This window comes from Manacus vitellinus, unplaced genomic scaffold (genome assembly GCF_001715985.3).
Source record: "Manacus vitellinus isolate BGI_N305 unplaced genomic scaffold, ASM171598v3 scaffold_57_pilon, whole genome shotgun sequence".
NCBI classification, from domain to species: domain Eukaryota; kingdom Metazoa; phylum Chordata; class Aves; order Passeriformes; family Pipridae; genus Manacus; species Manacus vitellinus.
Window position 1 is genome coordinate 2,431,608 of NW_021940666.1, and position 21,177 is coordinate 2,452,784.

At 41.5% G+C, this 21,177-nt stretch overlaps 1 protein-coding gene across 1 annotated transcript; it reads left to right on the plus strand.

Moving 5' to 3' along the window:
- The first annotated feature begins 7,088 nt into the window (after positions 1-7,088).
- Positions 7,089-21,177, plus strand: SLC5A12 (solute carrier family 5 member 12). The gene is made up of 15 exons (XM_008931472.2): positions 7,089-7,706; positions 9,701-9,766; positions 10,449-10,500; positions 11,778-11,845; positions 12,875-13,029; positions 14,141-14,281; positions 15,539-15,668; positions 16,004-16,092; positions 16,956-17,068; positions 18,136-18,203; positions 18,564-18,650; positions 19,273-19,451; positions 19,609-19,712; positions 19,947-20,068; positions 20,782-21,177. The coding sequence occupies exons 1-15, from the start codon at positions 7,350-7,352 to the stop codon at positions 20,923-20,925; spliced, it is 1,875 nt and encodes a 624-aa protein (XP_008929720.2). The 5' UTR covers positions 7,089-7,349; the 3' UTR covers positions 20,926-21,177.

The window sequence follows — 21,177 nt, forward strand, 5'->3', positions numbered from 1 at the left end:
CTATTTATTTTGATGGATTACTTTAACTATGACTAGCTCTTCATCTTTGCTCATTTTAATTTATTTTAAGCTTGGGGAAAAAAAGAGCAGATAATATGTGGAGGAATGCAATGATAACTGGCAATATCTGAGTCGTTAAACAGTTCAAGAGAAGCTATTCTCTTCGCAGAAAGATGCACAAAAATTTTTGCAGTGTGGTAATATTGCACTCTGATCTATATCAAGATAAGGATGTGGGTACAAAAGGAGAGTGAAATTATATAGGCAGAACAGGATGAACAGATCCCTTTTGAAGGACGTTAAGAATGAAAAGTGAAAGTGATAAAATAAATAAGTCAATAAAAAAGAATAGTTAAAGATGATTGATCTGCAAATCATACTAAAAAGGTCTTTTTTGTTTTGGATTTTCTGTGATGTGGAAAAATGTAGTTTTTATACCACAGCTTCATGGGAGTGCATGAACCATATAATCTGGGGGAAGACGTCAGGCCTGTTTAGTGCTAAACAGCTTCATTCATCAGGGAGCACCTGAACATCCCCTTTACTAGTGCTGGGTAACACACAGGTGAGTGAAGGGTTGTGGTCCTCAGCTTTATTGTAACTAAGGATGCTAATTAAAGCTGCCCACAGCCTGCACAGGCTTCTCTATGCACCCTTAACAATCCTGTTGAATACACATCATCTCTCTATTCTTAACATTGCTGCCAGACTGCTTCCAAATGCTTCTTTTGCAGGGTTGAGGCAGTATTTCTACTACTTATTAACAATTGAAGACCAAATCAGATGACTTGGTTTCTGGAGCTTTTAACAGCACAGAAATAGTGAAGCACACGTTGCTTTTTCATCCTCTTAAAGTACACTCCATTTCTTTATCCTTAAATCACCTGCAGTGAGATCTCAACTCCCTATTTCCTTCCCAGGTGCTACATACTCCCCAAAGTGCTTTTTGATGTACATATAAAGTGCCTTACTTTTGCTGTTCCTTATTCTCACTTTAAAACAAAGTGGAATGTAATGCTGCTGCTTTGTTCAGTCCTTGACTGCTGTCTGCTGAGACACACTGGGATCAGGATGGCTCATCCTTTTGCCAGTCCACAAGTTTTACAACCTCTTATCTTGTTCAGCAAACAAAAAGAAAAACCCAATTTAACAGCTTTGGTCTGCAAAGCTGTAAGCCAAACAGAAATAAGTCCTGTTTTCAGAGAAATTAGTTATGTTTTCTCAGACTATTAGCACTCTACTCTTCCCTGCAAGGATCTGAAATAGCCAATGTGGTATGAATTTCCCCAGCACAGCCCAGTCCTGCCTTCCTTTCAGTCTCCTTCCCTTCTCTCTGTCATGCTCACCCTTGTGCGTGCTCCCTCTCTCTCCCACAGAGGCTTACGTTGTCAAAATCAGCTAAAAAAGTAGGACATCTGATTCTGGAAGCTTCCTCTGAAACGCAGGAACTTGCATCAGTGGACGGACATCAGAGCAGAGCAAGTATGAGACCCACCATAGCTAAAATTATCCTGATGTGATAACCAGGGAGTGCTCCAAAACAGGGTGGGACATTCTCCAGTCCCACCTTTCAAGAAGTGTTTGCCACAGTGTCTAAGTGGAAAATAGAGACCTTCCAAAGGACAGCCTTAACTCCTTGGCGTCCAAACCAAGAGCACAGCAGCCTTTCCAACTTGCTCTGTTTTGCAAGCAGGTCTGCAGCAGCTGTTTCACACCTCCACCCCACTCCAATCTGCTACAGGAGCTATTGCATGGGCTGTGCAACTTGTGGTCTGACTGCAATAGTTATGATTTATTTTGACTGATATTTGGATTAAAACATCTTTCATACCTGTGCCATTCCTGGAAAATGAATCGTTATCCCGGATAGATAAGCAGCTGACTCCTCTCTTATATGCTGCTTTTCCCTCTATAATAAAATTCCAGGGAACTGAAGGACCAGAGCCAGCCAGGTGCCTAGCATGAACCTGTGGAGGGGCCTGTGGGAGAGACAGCTGGGAAGCTGTAAGGATGGCTTGGGGCCTTGGAAAACTGCAGCCACACAGTAGAGAGGGGCCCTCATTCCCTGCACTATGGAGGGATAAATGATAACTGACATTATTTTAAGATGCTTCTTTTTCTTGATAATATGACTATCCAAAATCCAGTGTATCAGATTAACAGTGTTTCTCCTCACAAAGTTCCCCAGCTCGCTGTCTTCGTAGAAAAAAATCCAATTCTCAGTGCAAACCATGCATTTTTCTCCTGAAAAATGTTCACAAAGTGAGCAAATGGGTTGGCAAGTGACTCCACTAAGTTTGCATCCTACAATGCAAAACAGAGGGAAGTAGAAGTGCAGGATGAGTCCTGACCACTGGCCACAGTCCCCGCTGGGTGTCCTGACGTGACCTGGTGCCACCAGGGAAGAGCGGTCCCATGGGGAGGACTCTGTGTCCCCAGAGAATGATCTATTTTGAAACTCTAAGCAATACCTCCAGTTGCCCATACTACTGGACTATAATGATCTTTTTATAGTCAAATGAGCATGTCATTCTGAGGAAAGAGTAATGATTAAAGAGGAGCCTCTTGAGAATGGCCAAAGTCCACTGTCAAGGGAAGATAATAACCCCTAAGTGTAACAGGACTTCTGGATGACACACTATTGATTTTACAGAGCATTTTTTGCTCCAGAAATTTACTTTTTCTCCATAAACTAGTTACTATTTCTTTTTCAGCCGTCCAGTTAAATGTGATGTTAATCCTCCAGTGCCTATTTCTATGATTTTTTCACAACTTAATTTTGAAAAATATTGAAAAGGAATAAGAAAATAATTCAGTCATGCATCAGGGTACAGTAAACCCCTTGTCTTTTATATAGCAAAATAAACCATTCACAGACTTGATTCTAGTATCTGCATTATTAGGAGGAAAAATTAGTATTCTTCAGTACTGCACAGGTATTTACCCAACAGCTGCACTTTAAATGCTTTTTACAGAATCACGGAATATGCTGAGCTGGAAGGGACCCACAAGGATCATTGAGTCCAACCCTTAGCCCTGCACAGGACCACTCCCAAGAGTCACACCCTGTGCCTGAAAGTATTGACCAAACACTTCTTGAACTCTGTCAGGCTTGGTGCTGTGACCACTGCCCTGGGGAGCCTGTTCAGTGCCCAACCACCCTCTGGGGGAAGAACATTCTTCTAATATCTAATCTCAACCTCCCATGACACAACTTCAGGCCATTCCCTTGAGTTCTGTCACTGTTCACCACAGAAATCAGTGCCTGCCCCTCCTCTGCCCCTCACAAGGAAGTTGTAACTACAGTGAGGTCTCCCCTCAGTCTCCTCCAGGCTGAACACACCAAGTGCCCTCAGCTGCTCCTCACACGGCTTCCCCTCAAGGCCCTTCACCATCCTCATTGCCCTCCTTTGGGCACTCCCTAATAGCTTAACATCTTTCTCATATTGCAGACACCAAAACTGCCACAATATTCAAGGTGAGGCCGCCCCAGGTCAGGGCAGAGCAGGACAATCCCCTCCCTTGCCCCGCTGGTGATGCTTTGCCTGATGCCCCCCAGGACACGGTTGGCCCTCCTGGCTGCCAGGGCACTGATGATTCATGTTCAATTTGCCATCAATCAGGATCCTCAGGTCATTTTCACAGCACTGCTCTCCAGCATCTCATTCCCCAGTCGGTCCATACATCCAGGGTTGCCCCATCCGAGGTACAGAATCCAGCACTTCCCCTTGTTGAACTTCACACATTTGCTGATTGCCCAGCCCTCTCATTTGTCCAGGTCTCTCTGAGGGCCTCTCTACCTGCCAGGGAGTCAACAGCTCCTCCCAGTTCTGTGTCATGTGCAAACTTGCTCAGCGTCCCTTCCAGTCCTGTGCCCAAGTCATTTATGAGGATGTCGAGGAGCTCAGGGCCTGAGATGGAGCCCTGCAGAACCCCACTAGTGACAGGTCACCAGTCTGATGTTGCCCCAGTCACTGTTACCCTCTGTGCTCGACCTGTGAGCCAACTGCTCCCCCACCACCTGATGTGTTTATCCAGCTGTGAGCTGGACATTTTGTCCAGAAGGATCCTGTGAGAGACGATATCGAAAGCTTCACTGAAAGCTAAAAAGATTCCATCACCTGGCTTCCCTCGATCCACTAGGTGGGTTGCCTTGCCATAAAAGAAAATCAGGTTTGAGAAGCAGGAACTTTCCTCTCCTGAAGCCATGCTGGCTGTGACCAATGACTGTGTTGTCTTTCAGGTGTTTTTCAGTACTTCCCAGAATAATCTTCTCCATAACTTTACCAGGCACTGAAGTGAGACTGACAGGCCTGCAGTTTCCAGAGTTCTTCTTCTTGCCCTTCTTGAAAATCAGGAGTTCTTTGAGGATTCTTGGATGAATCCCATCAGGCCCCATTGGTTTATAGGGCAACATACTAAATAGAGGACCTTTCAAATCTAGGTGCTAGAAAAGGTTTGCCCAGAGAAATGTATGTAATAGTTATTTTTTATAATAATATTGAGAGGCTGTTTATGGATACTATGCAAAGTATACACCCAAAGGAAAAAAGGGTGCACAATGTGCACCAACTGTGGTGGTGAGAGGAGCAGACAGAGGAGGTTTCAGATTCCCTTTATTCCTCCTAGGGAACAAAATTCAATGTGTGATACATGGAGCATCATTTTTTGGAGATTAGGATAAAGCAGGTGCATCTGGCAAACGTTAGAAGATAACCCTCAGGCTAATGTAATGCTGAATTGAGGTTTGACTTTTTCCTAGTCTCATACTGAAAGATGCAATGATATATAGTCATTCATTCAAGATACCTCTCCTCTCCCACTTAAAGGGCTGTTCTTAATGTTCCCAAAAATCAAGGGCAAAAAGGTATAGCAGTTCATGGAAAAGAGCATTCCTTGCAGGTTTTCCTGCCTGACTGCAGGAAGCCGGCCTGCAGCCCATTAGAAACACCCTTACCTTTACTGTCTCATGCATTTTTTTCAGATGCCAAAATTGGGCCTGAAATAGGACCTCAGATGCAAACAGTGGAAAATTGAAACACTCAAGCTGGAATTTGTTGTCAGATTCTTGGTTCACAGTCAGACACTGAAAGAGGTATTGAAGCTTCAAAGAGTCAAGCTTCTTCTTTGGCTTACCCTGGCTAAAAATTTGTTTCACATGAGTTTGCACAAATAAAATATAAAACTATTCTTGTTATTTCAGGGAAATAAAAATATCAATTATTCCCAGGTACAGAATATAATCCTGACAGAATAACAAGTGTTTACGTATTATTTTGAAATATTTCTTCTTTAGAAATTGTATTTTTATTTTATATTATTTTTATCTATGTGAGATTTTGCCAAAATTGTTATTCTGAACAACCCCACAAAGTGGTGCTGAAAATGTGTCAGAGGGCTATGGCATCATAAATAAAAATTTTACATTTCTAACTTGATTTTCAGTTTGATATTCCATTAGTTTTTTTCTACTTTGTACAAATTACTATCACTCAAAGAACCCCCCTTTTCTGCTAGAAAACCCATTCATAATTTAAAAAAACCCAAAACCAAAACAAAAAAACCAACATCTCTGCAGGCTTACATTTATGCCAATAGGAATTTTTTACACTACCCTTATTTTCCTAGAACGGATGTTACAGGCATCTTCCACTTAGAGTCTCTTTGGTAACATGACTGGCAGACAAACCTTCTGAGCCAGATGATTTTTTTTTTTTTTTAATTTACTTTATATTTTCATTTATTATCCCAGGCCCCACAAACACTTCTGGAATGTCTGGCAAGTGAAAGTTGCTGCTTTTTTGGGAGTGTAACACCTTAAGGCATTTGTTCTGTACAGAAGAGAAATATTAACTAGTGAGGGCGTACGCTTGGACACAGTTGTATGAAAATTCTCAGAACACTACCTATACTGACTCACTCACACACTCCACAATAATGCAAAGTGATTCACTGGTGTCTCATCTGGTCCCTCCACGTAACAAACTGCAGGTTACAGCACATAAAACAGTGCTATGGCAACAGATGGAGCTTTAATCCGTGACCCGGCTTTCACAGGGGGCTGGGTCGCACATCACAAATGTGCACTTCATATTCTTAACTTCTGGGCACTCAAAGTGTTTCAGCTCTAGATGGAGCAGTGCCTTTTAAGAAGGACCTTTGCATGTTGGTTCAGGGTTTTTTGTTTGTTTGGCTTTCTTAGTTCACATTCAGCAGTAGAAAGAGGTCTTTCAACCTCCCCTTTTACACTCAGTCTCACCAAAATCGGCCACGAAAATTGCACAGCTACTCTCCTGTACATGTGGACAGAAGCCAATTCCAGCTGAGGGCTGTCCTGGAGTTTCTTTGGCTCTGCACTAAGCAATGAAGTTGCTGTGCACATACTCCCCTTTCTCCTGAGCAATGGATGGGAACAGTTGAGGTTTCAGGTCTGGACACACACTAATTTGCAAGGTACGACTGACACAGCAAAATCACCTGCATTTACTGGTGACTTAAGAAGGAGAAATGAGGATCCATCCCCAGCCAAGATAAGGCTGAAGAAAACGACTTCTGCTATTAAAAGCTCTCCCAGGGTACTTCATTTCTTTCTTGATTTTCTCCAAAACATGCCCTCTACCCTTCCTTCAGGGCTGCAACTACCACCCACTACCTCCTTGTAAAAGTTAATCCTTCAGGATGACAAGTCATTTCCTGCTTCTTTGGAAAAGGTATTGTTACAGCATTGATGGAGATAAAATGAATATTTATTTAAAACAAAACAAAAACATACAAGGAAAACCTAATTAATTGAATTCAACAAATTATGCCAAAGACATAGTTAAGAGAAGTGTTGTTGTTTAATCTGCTTTTCTTAGGTCCTCTTGTCTATAAGTATGCCCAAGGTGCAGGCGGACAGGTCTGTACCCTGAGCTTTCCTTCATTTTGCTCTCCTTTATTTATTTCTCTATTGTCTCACTTTATTATTTAAAAATGCTGAGAGGTTAGACAAGAGTCAGATCAAGTCAATGTGTCAGGCTAATGTTTAACCCTAAATTTATACCTCATAGATAAAAAGGGATTGTACTACAGATTTCACAGCTAGAGTCCCTCGCTTCAGCCTGCCTGGCAGAAGCACTAGTAGCTGTAGAGTCAAAGTGCATTCAGCACCTTCCTAACTCATCCTTAGCTACGTTTTTTTTCCCCTGCTTAGAACTGAACTGGATTAAAAAACACCTTCTGGTTGTTTATTATTTGTCATCGATGAGCTACAGATAAGCTTCAGCTTGGCTGTCAACAGAGTTAATCTGGTCAGAGCACCAGTCATAGTAAACCAGAATCCTCCATCAGAGAATTGTACAACTGGTGCAATGCCAAACTTTGAAGCTCCGGAAGTCAAAAAATTTGTGGCTTGGGACTATGTTGTTTTTGCCGCACTATTTTTGGTCAGCGCCAGCATTGGAGTCTTTTTTGCAGTTAAAGAGAGGAAAAAAAAAACTTCAAAGGAGTTTTTGGTGGGCGGTAAGCAGATGACATGTGGACCCATAGCTTTTTCTCTCACAACAAGCTTCATGTCAGCAGTAACAGTCCTGGGGACACCCTCCGAGGTTTATCGCTACGGGGCATCCTTTGTGCTGTTCTTTCTTTCATACGCGCTTGTCATCGTTTTTACTGCTGAGCTTTTTCTACCTGTCTTTTACAGATCTGGCATAACAAGCACTTATGAGGTAAGTGAAAGTCCTAAAATCAAGGCACTGTTCTAACGTAAGTCAGCATCATGCACGTATTTTTAGATAAAAATCTCTGACAGAAAACTTTCTGCGGTGTTTTACAGAACAATGGCATCGATATATCAATTATTTTTAGAAACTGGTTGCATTATCCAAACTATTTGTTTATGTTGCATCGTTGAAAGCACAAAATAAGGGTCAGAGATCCTGTTATGCACATATAGCACAGACAGGGTATGGGTTTACACACCAGTACCAAATTAAATTATGGTTGGAAAATATTTCAGTGTATCCAAATGCTTGTGATGTTACAAATATTCCCCTCTGGTTTAGAGAGCAGGTATTAAAGACAGAGTTTAAGAGCAACATTCAACACTATCCAATTCAAACTTAGTCTAGATATGGCAATTTGATCCAATTTACTATAAAAGTGGACTATTGGATATCGAAAAATCTGAGATGGGAGGAAGAGAAAGAAGATGACAGGCCTGTTCCAGAAATAAAAAAGAAAGAAGAAAAAAAGACAGGGTTGGAAAACAAATTCTCTAGGAAACTAAATGAATGACTTATGAATTTTGTACAGTTTTTGCCTGGCATTCTTTCTGGAAGACATTATTTTCTTCACAATGCAGTTCAGCGGCAGCCCTTATCACCTGCACACCCACAGGGCAGCTACTGACCATTTGGGGTAGCCTCTTACTTACTTTAATCAACTGCTGCAAATTTAGTTGCTCTTGTTTGTGAGCAGTTTCAACTAAGCAAGAATTGGATGAAGAAAGTTGGGTTAGTTCACAATGAGCTTCCTGACAACAGAAAGGCTGCTCATGTTCTCTGAGCCCGAGCCCAAGGAAGGGCTTTGGTCAAGCAGATCTGCCTGGGTATTTGGAAATATTTTTAGGTTGGAAAAGAGTAAAATTGACCATTGCTGCAAGTGGTTGCATTTTCTGGGTGATTTTCATCCAAGATCAGAGAATTAATTACTTTTGTCATCTGAAACACCAAAGGTTGTAGTAAGAGAGACCCTTCAAGTATGCTGAAAAGATGATTTTGCTGGCTTCATGAATTATTTTTAGAAACAGGTCAAGTTACATAAACTAGCTATGTATTTGTATGGGAGACCATAGGGTTTATTATGCAAGAAGCACAAGACAAGCACAAACAAAATTAGTTAGAAAGAAGATGCTTTGGCAATAATGCATAGTGCATAGCCTAGAGACTTGTAAAAGAGAGAAGACTTGTACAGTCCATGCCAGGTATCTGCTGGGGATATGGGACTATGGCCCAAGGAGAAACCCAGCCCAGGGCAGGCTGCATGGAGGCTGTCACAGGGGCAGAGAGATTTTACAGAGACTCCACAGAGAGATTCCAGGTGGTGATTCAGGCTTAAAATCTGGGCTTTTGGGTCTAGACATCTGCTCACCTCTGCAGCTGTGTGGTACTTGGGAACACCTCTCTACATCCACCTGGAAGTCCATAAGATCCCCTCTCTTGTCTTTTCACATTGGTGATGTGCAGATTTGGCTTTAGGCTGAGGCAGAGCAAGTGAGAAAGCCAGCTTAGCTCATGCACTAGGAAACTCCACATTGCTGCTTCACCATCTGCTCCACCTCCACTTTTGCCAGTACTGGAGTCAAACCATGCTATTTTTGCTAGAGATGAGCTTAAGTTTCCTCACTGTATAGCTGGAACACACTTTCATTTGAAGTTTAAATTTCCCTCCTTTGTAGCCCTTGGGCTCTTCCAGTTATTCCTGATACAAAGAAGGTACTGCAACCCAGCTAGAACTTCAAGTACATGGTACAGATGAGAAGACTTCTTAAATGCAATTATCTCTATGTGTAAGGACAGTCCTCCTGCTCTCCTTATCACTCATAACAGCAGTGCCAGCTGCCAGTGATTTTACTTGCATGGCAAGGTGTTAGCTTGGGGCAAACAGCGTCTGTGTCACAGATGCCACATGTGCAATTTACTGAGATTACTCTTTTTCTTAGTATTTGGAGTTAAGATTTAACAAGATTGTCCGCCTTGCTGCAACGCTGATCTACATCCTGCAGACGGTAAGAAAACATTGACTCATTTTAATGCTAATTTCACTCAACATTGATTTTCACAGAGTAGTCTCAGAGGGCACATTTTTTAGAATGAGATGTTTTAATGACATTACTCTTTTTTTCTTAGTTTTTTTCACTTGGACTATGAATGCTAAAACGAAAGAATGGTTGTGTTGTGGAATATTGGGAGACATTTCTTTTTGCATGATTTCCATTTTATTAATTTCCAAACCTTCAGCAATAGATTTGAATGCTACTGAGCTTTATGTTTTGTTTCTCCATGAGTTCTGATAGAACTTACATGTGAAGGGCATTAAGTCAGTTACTTGAAAGGATTGAAGGCAAAAATTAAAATTTAATTTCTGAGATCCATGCAACTTATTTCTGCATCACTCTTCGTGTTTTCTGCAGATACTCTCTTCCTATTTGGTGACAATATTTTGTCATCTAGTCATCTTAGTAATAGGTGAAATAAGTAATACCAAGACAGGTAATTGTCCTTCCCTCAGAAAGGAATTAAACCAAAGATTTTTATTTTGTAAGGGCTGAAACAGAAAGACATATACAATACAGGCAGACCTAAAGAACATCCTAGATCCAGTGTTTTGCTCAGAGCCCCACTCTAAATAGAAGCCTTATCACTGAGCATTCAAATACATGACTTTTTATTGGACTTTTTCCCCTTCAGATCCTCTACACAGGAATAGTGGTCTATGCTCCATCACTGGCACTCAACCAAGGTGAGTGCACTACACTGCCACCCCAAATAACCACACCACAAGGCAATCAGAGTAAATGAAGTGAGGAAAACTGATAAATAACACAAAAACCCGACTCTCCCCAAAAGTTCTGTAAGCAGGTTTTGCCTCCACCCCACATCTCTGCCTTTCTGACCCCCCAGACCCCTCTCACACCCATACATTAGTAGGAGCCTCGCTGTTGCTGCTCTGCTGTCCTCTCCACTCAGTAACCACCTGAAGAGGTTCGCAGCAAACAGTTTCCCAACATCCTGACAAAGTTCACAGTACAAGCTGATGATCCAAGACCATACCCTGTACTTTGACTCCCCCCTTCGCTGTCTCCTGTGTTCTGATTTCCGTGGGAGTAACTCCTTTCCGTGTAGCCGGAGCTCAGTGCTGTGCTGCTTTCTGTCTGCAGACTTATTCAAATAATGTTTGCAAGCTAGGCATACAGTACCCATCACCACAGGTGGGATCAGTGATTTTACTGCCATAGGGCACAAGGAATCATCATGACCCAAACCCTGATTTCACCCAAACTGACTGGGAAGAGATTGTGAGGCTGCTTTCATTGTTCATCATCTGAGTCGCAGCCGGTTTGTCCAATCGCTCCTCTCATACAGCACCAAACTTCCTTCCTCTGGTGTGCAAAGGAATTCCATGTGAGAGTTCAAATTCATTATTATGCCATACTAACTTTGCTAATAAGAGAACCTTTAAAAATATATTTGCTCTCATAAACTGTGCCTTGTGGGAGAGATTTCAAGATCAGCCAACCCAAAATTTGTGTGTCTTGTGTAAAGGAACTTTATGAGGCAAAAGGAACAAAAAAATTCGTTTTACTGAAGCACATTTTAGCATCAAACTGTTCCTAGTTGCAGGGAATGGAATTTACTTAGGGGTTGGGTGTTTTTGTCTTAGGATTCTTTGGGATTCTCTGAACAACTTGGTTTCTCAGAAAAAGTTCCGGTCTAGGGAACAGAAGGGAAGCATTGCTTATAATGCTGTGTCCCATCAGAATGACACTTTTGCTTTATGCAAGTATTCTTCTTACATGTTACTTTTGCTTGAAAGTTAGTTAATTCCAATTTGAAAGAGGACAACAATGCATAACAGTATCCAGAAGTTCTAAGAAACTTGAACAATCCAGCAAAGCTCCTAGTAGACACAAAAGATTAAAATTAATAATTACTCCTATCCTTCTAAAGCTAAAGGATTACAGCTCTACTGTTTCTATTCAGATTTCTCTAATGATTTGGTTTTCTTTGGTTTTGCAGTCACTGGATTTGATCTCTGGGGCTCTGTAGCTGCAACAGGAATTGTCTGCACTTTCTATTGCACTCTGGTATGTAACAGGCCTTACTGAACAGCTGGAACACAAATGGTTAATTCAACCACCCTTTAAACATGACAGACTATGGCAGAAGGGTGTCTGCCACATACAGTCTGACTGAAGTTTAAAGTTGGAGAACACAGAGATAAATTTCTTCTACACTATGTGGTATAAATAAGTCTATTTGGAGAAAAAAAAAATCCTGTCTAATCCTCTGCTGTATGTTGCAAGGTTTAAACAAGACAGCTTGAGGCAGAGTCCAGATAAGGAGGCGATAACCTTCCCCTGTCATACTAAATCTTTTGATAAGACTTGATTCTTATCTTTTACAAGTTATAGGCTGAAAAACTCTGTAATGAAAAACGTGCCTCTGGTGTTACCCCAGATCAAGAACAGAGCAATAAAACCTAGGAAGGACAACCAACAGGTCATGGAAAGTATTGCTTCTGAGTGGAAGCAACATGAGACTCCAAATTCCAAAACAGATAAACATGGCAGTGAAGAAGCAGAGCCCTGGGGCTCAGGATACAACCTAGTTCCCGTTCTCATTACCACTAATGAATTTTTTCAATATTTAAGTCCACTCTTGTTGAAATCACTTATTATGTTGCAACAGTACATATTTGATCAAATATGAAAGTAGCTATGGAAGAAAGCTAAATGGCAAACTTTCTGGGGCTATTTTCCTGTGTGAGGCTAACTGTGCACCAGCGGGCTCTGAGAACACACAGAGTGAGACAGGATGCATGAACAGGCCAGAACTCCCCAATTTTTGCCCTGTGATACGTTCCTCAAATGCATATAAAGAAGGCATAAAAAAAGCATTTAACTGGAAGTCAGGTATTCTCATATAACTATTCAGGCTGTGGAATTTTCTGACCTGCAAAAATACAGCCTTCACAGGAGAATGCAAAGAGTCCTGATTTGCTGGGTGCTGTGCATACAGCTCGTGAGCTGTTGAAATAAGGAGTCTTTCTACATTTTGCAGTACTCAAGCAACAGGAAAGAAGATTGGGGGCATACAGTTTCTCTTCGTTTTAGGGAGGATTAAAAGCTGTTGTCTGGACAGATGCATTTCAAATGATTGTCATGGTGGCTGGCTTTCTGACGGTTTTGATTCGAGGAACTAGTCTGAATGGTGGATCAACCAAAGTCTGGGAAGATGCCCATGAAGGATCACGACTAAACATATTTGAGTAAGAAACAAGTGGTGCAATACTTCCCCTTTTTGAATATTTAATGTTTAGAAACCCTACCCTCACTAAGTCAAAAACATGGTGTAACTCTTGGGGATGGTCCTGTGCAGGGCTAAGGGTTGGACTCAATGATCCCTGTGGGTCCCTTGCAACTCAGCATATTCTGTGATTCTGTGAACCTTGGGGATTCAGAGACATCCATTCCTCATTTCTTTAGCTCTTGGCAATGCAGTTGGCCCTCGGGAGAGCTTAACTCTTTCAAGAAATCAAAGTTCTGCTGAACTGAAGGGGAACTCTGCCATTTTTTTTTTTTGTGTAGCTACAAATGAAGCCAAATTATTCCTTCCATCTGTATATATCTTTCATTTTCTTTCTTAAAATTAGTACTTTGCTTTACATGCACTCACCACAGCAGCTAGCAATGGTGCACTGGGATAGAAATCTGACCTTCTTTTGGCTGTTCAGGGCATTGACTAAAAAGTTCATTAATCAAGGCAAGTCACTGACAGAATCCAGCAGCAAGGTCAAATGTTATCCGCTGTACCTACCAAGATAAGGAGAACTGCAAAGATGACAGATTTAAGACAGAAAGATATGCTTGTACCAGTTAGATTTACTGAGTAATGGAATTTCATTGTACAAGAGATAACATTGCAGCTGAAGCAATTTCTGTAAGGGAATTTAAGTCATCATGATGTGTTATTAAGGGTTTGCTGGATTTTTTTAGAGTTTGCTAAGTGACCTTGTTCCTAGCAGAGGACAGTGTTCCAGGCAGGATGGCTTGTAGGTCTGTTGCTTCAATATGATGCAGATCTGATATTTGGGCATAAGCAGCCTCATAAATGTGATTAATTTAATTAATTGGTCCTCTGACTGAATCTGAATAGTATTTGTTTATCCTGATGTGAAAAAAATGTGTTCCAATATAAAAGTAATAAAACTTCCAAACCTAAACACATCAAATGTTGTCTGTGCTGCAGGACAGTATTGCCAATGCAGAATTTCTGATTCAGATGGCAGGACATGCCAGATAATCGTGAAAAAAAATCACCTACCTCTTGCTAATAAATGTTTAAATAAGCAAACTAAGTTGCTTCTTTCTTTCTTCTAGCTTCGATGCTGATCCTTTGAGACGACATACCATCTGGACAATAGTTATTGGGGGAACATTTACGTGGCTGGGGATCTACGGAGTCAATCAGTCCACGATACAGAGATGCATCTCTTGCAAATCAGAAAAGCACGCTAAACTGTAAGCTGCCTGTCATTGACCTATTCCTGCCATCAAGCATACTGATGTGGAATTACACTAAGTTTGTCAGCTATGCTAAGTAAAAATTTGGATCCCATTAGGTGGTAGCAAGCTAATTTTGCTCTGACAGTCTTACTACCCCTTGCTCTAATTGACTTAAGTAAATGCAGAAAGAAAAAGAGATAGCTGTCTATCTGTTGCAGTTTATCAATTTGTGGTCAGCCAAATTAATCCCCAGAAGCAGAGTATGGCAAAGATGCCCACACAGAAATTGTGCTATCTACAGCTTAATTGTAAAAGTGTATTTATTGCAATTGTGTTAAAGTTGTATTAAAAGTGGTTATTGATTTTGTGGGGCGCTACAGCACAAGGTATTATCTAAATAAAATAAAATCAATAATTTATTAAAATTCTATGGCATAAAAATAATCAGAATCAACTTCAGCGGTAGCATGTTTTACTAAACAACCAGATTTGTTTCACACATCTAGCACTAATTGCTTGCACACATGCCTAATGCATAAAGGTTCTTACTTTTTTCCTTCTTCAAACAGTTAGCCTTTTTGCTGGCTGCAAACATACTAATTTTTCTTGAGGTTGTGTGTGTCCATATGAATTTATCCTGCAGAAAATTCATTGTCTGAAAAACATTTATAAGTCACACCAGTGAGAACATCACTAGTAAGAAGCTGGGAAAGTATTTTGGGTCCCAGGTCTGAACTGGCCTTAGCAAGAGACCTTGCATAAGGTGATGTTCAAACGCAGTGTGGGCTCTGTAAAATCTGGCAGCTCTCGGGACCTGCAGGCCTGCTGAACAGCAGCCACACAACTTTCCCAGCAGGGATGGTGAAAAACAACTGAGACTGTTACTTCACATGGTGAAACATGACAGAATCCATCCAAAAAAGTATTCTGTGTGCCTTAACGGGTGAACAGCAACAACAACTCCCAACAGGCAAAAATCTGCTCTTACAGGGGACAGGAGTGAAGACCCAGTGCTCAGTGCAGCCCATTCTGCATAGAGGATACTGGTCTCTTCCAGTTGTACAAAGTTACCTGGAAACATTATCCTTGCCCTATAGCATAATGATGCTGTAATTCTCCATGTTTTTTAAAACTCTTGCTTTGAATTATACAGCCAGCTTTGAATTAGATAACCGGCTGTAATTAAAGCATCTCCCTAAAAGGTTTGGAATAAATAACTTGTAACAGTTTTGCTGTTATTTTGCATTAAACAGTTTCTCTCCTTTGCTCTAGGGCACTCTACCTGAATTTATTGGGACTTTGGACAGTCCTAGCTTGTGCAGTATTCTGTGGATTGGTGATGTATTCTCATTACAAGAGTTGTGACCCTTGGACTGCTGATTTCATTTCAGCTCCTGATCAGGTACAGATGTCCATTACTATAATTAGGAGCTGCTTTGGGCCCAGATATAGCATATATCAGGACAGTTCAAATTTTGTGCAATGCTTTATGTCCTTTCAGCACTCAGGCTGGTTGCCAAATCAGGGCTACAATAATACCTATTCTGGCGCTTTTGCAGTGCTAATCCAAATGGGCATTTTTACCAAAAGACATCCCCTTTGCTCAAAATCTGACACCATGTTATTTGAGATAATGCCAGAATTTAGCAACATGCCCAGAAACAGCTACTTTTCTTCCATTACCCAGGAAAACCTTAATTAATTTCTTGTGTTGCTCTCGTGCTCCTTCTGCCCCAGCTCATGCCCTACTTTGTCATGGACATTTTTTCTTCGATGCCAGGAGTCCCGGGACTGTTTGTTGCCTGTGCATTCAGTGGAACACTAAGGTCTGTGAATTTGAAATGACATTTTAGCTGTGTAGGATGATTTCTAAGAAGAATGAGGTTAAAACATGAAACCCTAACAAAAAGCCCAGCTGTTTTTCTTAGAACATTCCAGGAAGCAGCACTAGTGCTTCACTGAATTACATTACATCCCTGGGGGTATTTGAAAAGGGGGGTATTTAAAAGACATGTAGACATTAGGGACATGGTTTGTGGTGGACTTGGCAGTGCTGGGTTAATGGTTGGACTCCATGATCTTAGAGATCTTTTCCAGCCTAAAAGATTCTGTGATTACATTTATGACACAGTCTAGCTCCACTTCGCCAGTATCTTTATATCCCAAATAGGTTTTAGAATAATATTATCAATGCAGACAAAATAAAACCGAGCTGCTCATGGTGAAATTGTCTTTACCTAAGCTAACTGCCACAATATCACAGTCAGGATATAAATCTTCTCAGCAAGTCTATCTGTGACTGTATTCACCAAATATGGGTTCATTCCCCTAGCTTAAAGCCAGGTCATTCATGAAGGACCAGGGTAGCACTAGTGGTAACTGCACATATTTCAGTTCATAAGAGAGTAAAGTTTTAATTCTGGAACATCTATATTTTGAAGGTCTTTAGAGATTTGTAAATAGGATGAGTTTCTGTCTCGTTCCATGCCAGCATGAAGCAGAGCTCTCCACAATTGCAGAGGTAAAAGAAACCTCCCCAGCTACAGCAGCACACATGAAAAACACCACAAAACATACAGTTCTTGAGGAGCATTAGTGCTGAACAAGAGGAAGCATTTCTTTATATATACAATTGGATTTCAGATTACACTGCTTTCTATTTACTTACCATCCTTCTCCCTTTCTACAGCACTGTAGCAGCCAGCATCAATGCTTTAGCAACTGTTACCTTTGAAGACTTGGTCAAGAAAGGTTTCCCAAACCTCTCTGAGAAGATGAGCACGTGGATCAGCAAAGGCTTATGTAAGTACCCTAGGGGGGTTCCATTTTTCAGCAGCAAAGGGCACTGTGTAAAGACATTCCCTCAGAAACACTTGTGCTTTGGTAACCTCCACAGGAATGCAACCCTTTAGAAACTCCCAAGGTGAATGTCAGCCTGATTCTTCAACAATATGAAGTACCAGCACTGTATGGTACTGGAACAAACATAGACTAGCATCAACAACTACTCAAAATCCTTGGAAAAGTTTGGTCTACTGAAAATTTTGGAAAACACTCTTTATGACACAGAAAGAATATCAATGTAGTTATTACCACATTAGTCTATAGTAGTATTGCATATTCTTTTAGAGCAATACAATAAGTAATTTCTATTCAAGCTTAGAGTTATTGCATAAGCAGGTTATTCAGCTGTTCAGAGAAAAAAATACGTACAAAAAATTTAAAAATCCCAGATCATCAACATAGCAAGCATCAAAGTGACTTGAATTTTTAGGATAGTTTTTAATATTATTGCATTCATATCGTAACCCTTTTATGAATACCATCATGTCATAAGCATTTTATTAATGTTCATAAACATCGCGGAAGGGCCAAGCCAATATCTTTTGTATCTCTGTAACTGTTTCTAGCCTTCTCCATTTCTGTTTTTCCACTTACTACTTAGTTTTTTTCACTCTGTACCTAGAATTTTTACCAAGGTGTGCTAGACCATTTTAGTTGGCTTTACTTGAGAGTTCTGCCTACCACAAAGTTAAAATTGGTGTCAAAGGAAGAAAACCATCATTTCTCAACTCATTACTAGATTATTTTAAAAGTGATATTTAAAGGCAATAGAAATATTTCTACATGAGGCATAACTCCCAAATTAATTTCATTGCCATTGCTCTGCTTTGTAAGAAAAATCAATCAGCCAAAAACCCAACAAGACTTCACACAAGACACTGCTGGGTGCTTAATGGTCCACTCTAAACATCAAACCCAAAGTGCAAATTCCCCCAGTGCTGCCTGGTCACCTCAGACACTACTGAATTAGAAACTGCCCCCACTATTGTCCAGCACTGAGAACCTCATTACCTGATCTTTTCCAGGTGTTTTATACGGCGTCCTGTGCACTTCCATGGCTGCAGCAGCGTCGCTGATGGGAGGAGTCGTGCAGGTATTTCTTGCTTCAGAAATGCAATGAACAGAACAGGAGTGAACAGAAATGCAGTGAACTGAACAAATAATGCTGCCAGCTCTGAGGGCTGCTGCATTACCTAAACCATTTCAGTGGACCCTCTGATAAGAGGAATAACTAGGAAAAAAAGAAAAAGATCATAAATCCCCTAACTCCTTCATTATTTAGTCACTGCTAGGAAATGCTACTGAGTGTGATTCTCTTTAACTGTGCCTTGAAATCACTGCTTATCCCTTCTCCCTCACCATTTTCCCACTCAAAATTACAGACAGAAATCAGAACTGTGCATGCTCCGCTCAGCTGCTGCCCTGAACTCCCCTCTCTTCTCTGCACCCACAGGCTTCCCTCTCCATCCACGGGATGTGTGGGGGGCCCATGCTGGGAATATTTACACTGGGAATCGTGTTTCCTTGTGCTAACTGGAAGGTAAGCTTAAAAAAATCCTGATCTAAAAGAAAATCTCTTGGTGTCGTTTGGTTAAAACTCCATCTTGAAAATTGTTTGGGTTTTTAATTTGGGCTGCTTTTCAGATTTAGAGCCTGAGGATCTAAGATCTGTTTAGTTGTGCCTTTTCCCTGTCTGAATTTATCTTTTTCAATTTAAGTCTACCCAGCTGTGGAATAATTGGTGATTAGATCCACATGAGGGGTTTTTTTATTACTATTTTTGGTTTTAAGTTTCACTAAGAAGAAAAAAATATTCAGCACTCCCCTCAGCCTTGGGACACAAAGAATTGTGTCAGTTGCTCTGCCTTTGCTATCTCACTCAAAACACAACACGAACTCATTCCATATTGCCCCATCAGCACTCCCATCACGGTTACCAGAAGTAAAACTAAAATCTGTATCACAACTCTGATCACAGTTTTGCTTCAACTTTTATACCTAGAGGGCATTAAACCTCCACATTTTGTTCCTTGGTCAAGAGAACAGAATTTATTTACACTGACATAGATTAAACCACCATCACCTACTCCTGCCTAACTCACGTTCACAGAAAAGCACTTTTGGCGAATCACCTTTAACAGCATCTTTCTACACCTGCCCAGGGTGCTCTTGGAGGCCTCTTAGCTGGGATCACCTTGGCTTTTTGGGCTGGTACTGGCTCTTTCATTTACCCTGCCCCACCAACGAAGTCCATCCCTCTGCAACTGTCGACCCTCAACTGCACGCTGGCGAACGGCACCGCGGCGCTGACGACTGCGGCTCCCACGGCAGCTCCAGAGAGGTATTGCTACCACCTAAGCCTGCGTTTTGGCCCCAGCAGGGAGCAGGCTGGGAGCACAGAGTAACTGCAGTATGAGCTGCAGTTTGCTGGCACAGCCAGGAGACAACTTTAATACACCTGTTGCCCGTCACGAGCTGCTTTTGTCACCTCTTCACAGGCCTTTGCTGGCAGACACCTGGTACTCCCTGTCCTACCTGTACTTCAGTGCCATTGGCTGCCTGGGATGTGCCATCATAGGGTTGTTGATAAGCTACATAACAGGTGGGTGTTCTATATAAACATATAAATATATATATTTATATAAAACAAATATGCTTTTGCACAAGAATCTGACTCAGCTGTTAAAAAAGCTTTTAAAAATCCAGCCTGTGAGACACAGACCCAGGAAGAGAGGGCAGCAGGCTCTGACCCTGCTCCCCCACCTCACAGTCAGAGGCTCCCAAGGCTCATACCTAACTATAGACTCATGTATCATTATTTATTTTTTTTTTTCAGGACCTACTAAAGGAGAAGATATCCCACCAGTGTTAATTAAGCCAGTCTGCAACCTGCTTTTCTTTTGGTCTGAAAGACTCAAAACTCTCCTCTGGTGTGGCGTGCAGCACGACAGCCTGGAGGTGAGTACCTGAACCAACCAGCTCAGCCCTGCTGTGGCCCAGGAGCAGCAGGAACACGTGCATGTACCTACACGAGGGCATGTGCTAAGCAGAGAACCAAACAGCTCTCAGCAATCGCTTTGGAACTTACAAAAAGGGTGCTGCTTAGGCACTGCAGACTGGAAATGAGATCAGCCAAAGCCTGGTCAGTAATAAGTTACTTATTTTTCCTGTTTGCATCACACATGGGGACCCAGGTTCTCCAGAGACAAACAGCCCATGAAATGGGGTCTGACCTCCCTCTCCTTGCTCCAGCAGCCAAGCAGGGACAAAACCGCACTTTAAACCATAGAGAGGAGTTCACCAAGCTATCACCTCCTCTGAGCACAGAGGGGAAGACTTAAGCACTTATATGACTTCTTGTTGCTGCCAGCTCCACCTTCAGAGCCTCTGGGGCTTCTCCTCTCCAGAGCAGCACCAAAGAGTATCAACCAGGCAGGGCTGCAACCACCAGCACCTGGGCTGCTCCTTCCCATCTTCACCTCCTCCTCCTCCACAGCAACAGCACTGGCTGTTCTTCAGGTGTCTCGAGTCTTTGTAGCTCATTAAAAAGGCATACAGAACGAATATCTTGTCTTCTTGCACTGTTCTAACAATTTTCCTTCAATCAAAGGGAAAAAAAGCAGTGAATACAGGCTTCAAACTACAGGGGTATTTTCTTTCTTTTTTTTCAGATTGACTTTGAGAAAAAACTGCCTAAAGTTACTGCAAATAAAGCCTTCAAGAACAGTATCAACAAAGAAACCCATTGCCAGATCTCTGGTTACAATCCCGAGGAAAAATCCTATACAAATATGAGCAGAGAATCTCGCCTCTAGAAGGCGAGGGACAGGGGACATTTAACCCAACTTTAGTTCTCCAGCTTCAGAAATTATGAACTTTTTTTATTGCATTTACTGGCTTGTAGGTGACCAAGAGGGAACAATTGCTCTCTATAGCAATAAAGGCCAGATTTTTATTTATTAATTTCTTGGCAGACCTGGGAAATGATCGGATAATGGGATTTTGGAAGCGCTGCTGTTTTGGAAGAAATGTTTAATAAATCTGGCTGTGGGAGCTCCCTCCTTGAA